Source organism: Cydia pomonella, chromosome 2 (genome assembly GCF_033807575.1).
Source record: "Cydia pomonella isolate Wapato2018A chromosome 2, ilCydPomo1, whole genome shotgun sequence".
Taxonomy (NCBI): domain Eukaryota; kingdom Metazoa; phylum Arthropoda; class Insecta; order Lepidoptera; family Tortricidae; genus Cydia; species Cydia pomonella.
The window spans coordinates 32,680,728-32,686,070 of NC_084704.1; the positions used below are offsets into that span (position 1 = coordinate 32,680,728).

The 5,343-nt window shown below is 38.2% G+C and overlaps 1 protein-coding gene across 1 annotated transcript; it reads left to right on the forward strand.

Moving 5' to 3' along the window:
* Positions 1 to 3,535: 3,535 nt before the first annotated feature.
* LOC133515397 (uncharacterized) lies at positions 3,536 to 5,094 on the forward strand. Its single transcript, XM_061847935.1, has one exon. The coding sequence runs from the start codon at positions 3,705 to 3,707 to the stop codon at positions 4,710 to 4,712; it is 1,008 nt and encodes a 335-aa protein (XP_061703919.1). The 5' UTR covers positions 3,536 to 3,704; the 3' UTR covers positions 4,713 to 5,094.
* Positions 5,095 to 5,343: the final 249 nt, after the last annotated feature.

Below are 5,343 nucleotides of genomic sequence, written 5' to 3' on the forward strand. Positions count from 1 at the left end.
CATTGTGAGCATAAATATTTTTCATGCATATTTTGTAGTGTGATATGGATGACGCTAGTGGCCCCTTAGGGCCACTTGCGTCATCCAGGGTTAGCCACTAACTCCGGTTAACCGGTTAAACCCGCAGTTACCAATACAATTTAACCCGGTGTTAACGGTTAACTTCGAGTTAGTGTCTAACCCCCCGATGGTGTAAGTGGCCCTTATTCATAAAGCTTAGCAACCTCTTACAAACCTCTGTTAAATTCTGTCTCTCTCTAACAAACAGAGATGCCAAAACGACGGATGGGGACAAACGATATCAGCGCTTTGTTAGATTTTACAAACTTTTATGAATATAGAACGTGTCATTCACGACGATGCGGGCCTTGACTCGTATTGTTATGTCATTAAAGGTTAGATTTGACAAATCTACGCGTTATCTTGGATGATACGAACTACGAGTATAACGCCATAAGAATTTAAGATCTGTGGAGCGGTGGGCCATCAATGTATGATGCACTTTATTACATGATTTATAACATAGGTATAGCAAATTTTTGACACATTATACATACATTCACAATAAAGTGTGTGTGTGTCAGCTCCAACGCACGACTGGAGTTTACTTCAAACGAACGATCGTAAAATTCATAAAATTCATTATAAGATTTAAAATCAAAATAGTTGGTATTTGTTGACGTTGAATATTTAAATAAAGTGTTTCCATGCAGCCGTTACATAAGATAAGTTGCGCATGAAAACAATGTAAGATTTGATTATACTCCCCATAATTTTTCTATATACGAAAATAGATTCTTAAGGGGTAAACTCCAAAAACGAAGACAGTTACAAATGTGGGTACAGTAATTAGTAGTATAGTCGACATGCTTACCTACGCACATAAGGTAAAGGTAGCTGTTACAGTAATTAGTAGTGTCGGTGACGACGGGCTGGGGCCCGGGTCCCGGAGCCCCGGGTCCCACCTGCGGTTGGCCACAAGAGACCACTTCAACGGATCACCCGGGCCGGGTCATCCGGCGGTTTACTACTACCCATGGTACGTGTCAGACAACTAGGGTGATTTTTATTTGTACCTTAGAGCTGTAATTTACTGCTGAAGATAACTAACGGCATATTTGTTTTTAAGTAGTCACCTATTATCTATGTATAATATGCGTGCCCTTTAGAGTTGGTCATATAAACGTAGTATATTAAAGATTGCATACATACAAAAGAGTGTATACTTAAAAATATAAAATAGTTTTAACGACATCGTCCCGGGTAGAAGATACTAAACATCTTTCGCTCCCTTAAGAGGAAAGAGGACGGCCGATTCCTCATACAAACGTAGTCCCCATTTTTCTCTCTGGATATTGACATTCTGGAAAATATTTTTACATAATTTGATATATATTAACCATAGCTATGCCCCTACATTTACTTTTTTCGATTTTTGTATTATTATAAAAATTAAGAGACATAACAGATTTCATACAAAATTTTAAATGAACCTAACTCCTGTAATAATTAGAAATTCGAAAAGAATCTAACGTAGGGGCATAGCTATGGTTAATATACAACAAATAGTGTCAAAATATTTTCAATAACGTTAATATCCAGAGAGGAAAATGAGGACTACGTTTGTATGAAAAGGTGATTTCATCACTTTCGTCTTAATACTCCCTCGTACGTTATAAAGAAATAAAGAAAGAATAAAGATTTATATATTATGTACGACTCGTACGGACTAAACCTAATCAAATAATAATCATCTAAATACTCAAACATTTACATACTTATTTCAGTTATTTATAAATCTTTATTCTTTCTTTATTTCTTTATAAAATCTATAATCTATATAATATTTAAGAAGGATAGGTAATGTCGGGTGAAGCAGTTGCATGGTCTTCTGATTGAACTCGACGCAACATTAAACTATGCCACATACTCGACGTACATCATAATCAATATTAAATTCCTTACAACTGAAACGATGCTAGCAGGCTTCCTTTATTTTATTATTGTTCCCTTTCACTAGCTTTATAATATTAATGGTTTGAAGAAAAAATGCCTTAGTAGTCATCTACTAAGGAACTATGCTACAATCACTGGGAACCATTGTATAAGGGTAAATCGAACACACTCCCTAGTGCTGTACTAGCGCTAATTTCAAGTTTTAATAACTTTAGGCGATATTTTTTAAGATTAATAAAAATCATATGAGTAGTACTTGCAGGAATTCGGTTTGACGAAATTTGAGTCGTGTCAACCAGCGAGTCTTTACGTTTCAAAATTAGCTCTAATCTGGAACACTAACCCACTACTAAAAAAAAGAAACAATTTTTCCTTACGTTTCTTATATCTACATATTGTTGGAATACCTAATCAAACTCAAGTGTAGTGCAAATAGGTTACAAACCTTCCTTACAAATAACATGACGATAATTATAAAGTTGTCGGCTTTATCGAACAAATTGTTTCGCACGTAGTTTACTCCCAAAGCTTGTACCAATTGTGTCTGACTCCATCCCTTTCCCTAGTAGGGTTACCAGATATTCATTTGAATAATCCTGATTTGTTATACGCTTTCTGTAACCCTTGTATTTGTTTTTGTCATAATATCTATGGCGTTCGATTTGTGGTGGCGTGCCTATTATTATTATTATTATTTTATACCTTTTTTTTTTCTCGGCTTTCACCGGCGTACTGCTATGCACGGGCCTAGGCCAAGTGCATATCAGGTAAGTGTTCTTACGTTTTAATTAGTTGTATCAGGTTGAACCATCATGTCTCTGAGAGTGGTGTGTGTTTCTATGTTTGTGGTAAGTGATTCTATAGTTTGCAAACTTGTAGGGTTTAAGTTTGCATGAGTAGTTGATTGTGCGGTTGTATTATTAAGACTTTATTTCGGACAACATAGATGCATAAGCGGTTAGTTACAATATTACTTCTCACTATGTTAGAATTGGCAAACAATACATAGGTATATATTTAAGTACATATTACATTAAAATTAATTTCAAATGATTATATACGTAGCCATTTATCCATCCTGTAGGTTACTAGATGCATTGAGGACCAAGGCTTACAAAAGGCACTATCAAGTCTAACGCCAATTTCGGTTAGATAACTGTTGGAGCTGTTGCTCAATCGGTGCACCTGGGAAGCTGTGCTGTGTCTATGAAATGGCTAGGTACTAATTCGCATGCGCGCAGCGGTCGCGAATAGATGCGCGAACGCTAACGGCTAGAATTATGCCGATACGACGCGACGTGAAAATGTCGAATATTGTAAAATGTAACGTGTGTAATATTGTGATTGACGAATTATTAGCGTTCATACAAAATAAACTTTCGTTAATTGATGATGACACCTTAATTCGTCTATGTGTCAGTGCGTTTTCAAGTGAGGAAATCAAAAAATCCAAATGTTTGTTATTCGAGTCTGTTACGACGGATCAGCGAAAAATCTTGCGTAAAGATAGGGGTAAGGAAGTACGAGACCTTGAAGACGTAGTATCTTTACTTAAATCAATCGATCCCGAAACGGTGCCAGTGTTTGTCGCACGAAACCTAGAAAAGTTGCCACCGTTAAATCTAGATCACCTGGACTGCACGAAACTCTTGAAGGACCTGGATAAACTCCAAAGAGATGTGGAGTTAGTTAAAACTACTTATGTGACAAATTTACGGTTTGAGGAGTTAAGAATCGATGTTCACAACATGAAGTATGCGTCAGTACCTCAAACACCTTTCGGAAATGTAAATGTAAGGCGAGGGGCATGGATGCATGATAGTGGACCAGTCGGATTATCTACGTTTAGCCAAGAGTCGGTGGAGGATAAAAATGTATATTCTGACTCGGAGACATCGTTAAACATACCGACACAAAATTTATCGAAAGAACCGTTACAAGCGTTGTCTTTTAAATCGAATTGTAGCGATGACAAACCGACATCGGATGTATCAAAAACCGTAGATCAAACATTATCTAACTCACAATTACATATCGATTCTCAAAAACATCCAAAAACGCCAACTCAATCCCCGTTAAATAATAGAAGCAAAGCGAGCGATAAGAGAAATACGGGTGTCGCGAAGGTAGTTACAGCGGAGGCGGTGACGTCAGCGCCAGTGCCGGCAGGTTGCGGAACCGGTCCTAGTATTGATAATGTTGATACGAGTATGCAAGTATTGCAAGCGGGCGATAAGCAGTTGTTTTCGCATACACCTCGACGCGTATCAATTAGCTCGGTGTGCGAAAATGATAACATAGTACCTGACCGGCAATCTTTTTCGGATATTTTAAAGAAAGAAGGTGAATGGCAAGTAGTCGGGCGCTCGACATTGAAACCAAATTCACGTTATAGATTTTTAGGTAAAAAAGGTTGTGCTATCGCTAGTGGCGGGAAGTTCAAGGCCGCTGACCCGAAGTTACCAATGTTTATAACAAAAGTACACCCCGATACAACTGAGCAAAACATAGTAGACTATATTTACGATAAGACCACAGAGCGAATTACTTTAGAAAAGCTCTCAATTAGAAAAGAAAAGGATCACAACGCATATAAGTTTTGGGTACCTAAAAGTAAGTTAGACTTGTTTTTGAATGAGTCGTTATGGCCTCAAGGTGTAATTTTTAGAAGATTTGTGAATTTTAAATTCAGAAAAATGGAAGGGACTGGCAATACGGCCCTTGGCGGCGCGAATGAACAATTAAATGGGAGATAACAACTCTTTATATAAATTAGTTACCTTTAATTGTAAGGGTGTAAAACGGTCGATCGATAGTGTACGACAATTATGTCAAACATCGGACATAATTGCACTACAGGAGTTATGGCTTATGCCGGATAGTATCTCATTTCTTGGCAGCATCGATGATAATTTCGGCTATACTGGAACATCGGCAATCGATACTACGACCGGTATGCTGCAGGGCCGACCATACGGAGGAGTCGCGCTACTTTGGAATAAAGCGGTGTTTCGTGACGTATCCATAGTGCAATGTGGTAATCCGCGAGTGTGTGGTATCAGTGTATCGCTCGGGCAAAGATCATTCCTGGTGCTAAATGTTTATATGCCAACAGACAAACTGGACAACTTGACTGAATTTACGGACTGTCTTGCGCTGGTAAGTGCTATTGTTAATAGTAATAACGCCGAATCGGTTTACATTCTTGGAGACTATAATGCTCACCCGGGTGAGCGCTTTTACAACGAACTGGCTTGCTTTTGTACCGATCAAGAGTGGGTTTGTGCGGACGTTGAAGCACTGGGCCGGCAGTCTGGAACTTATACATTTATAAGTGAAGCGCACGGATCGAAAAGGTGGTTAGACCACTGTGTGACTACAAAATCT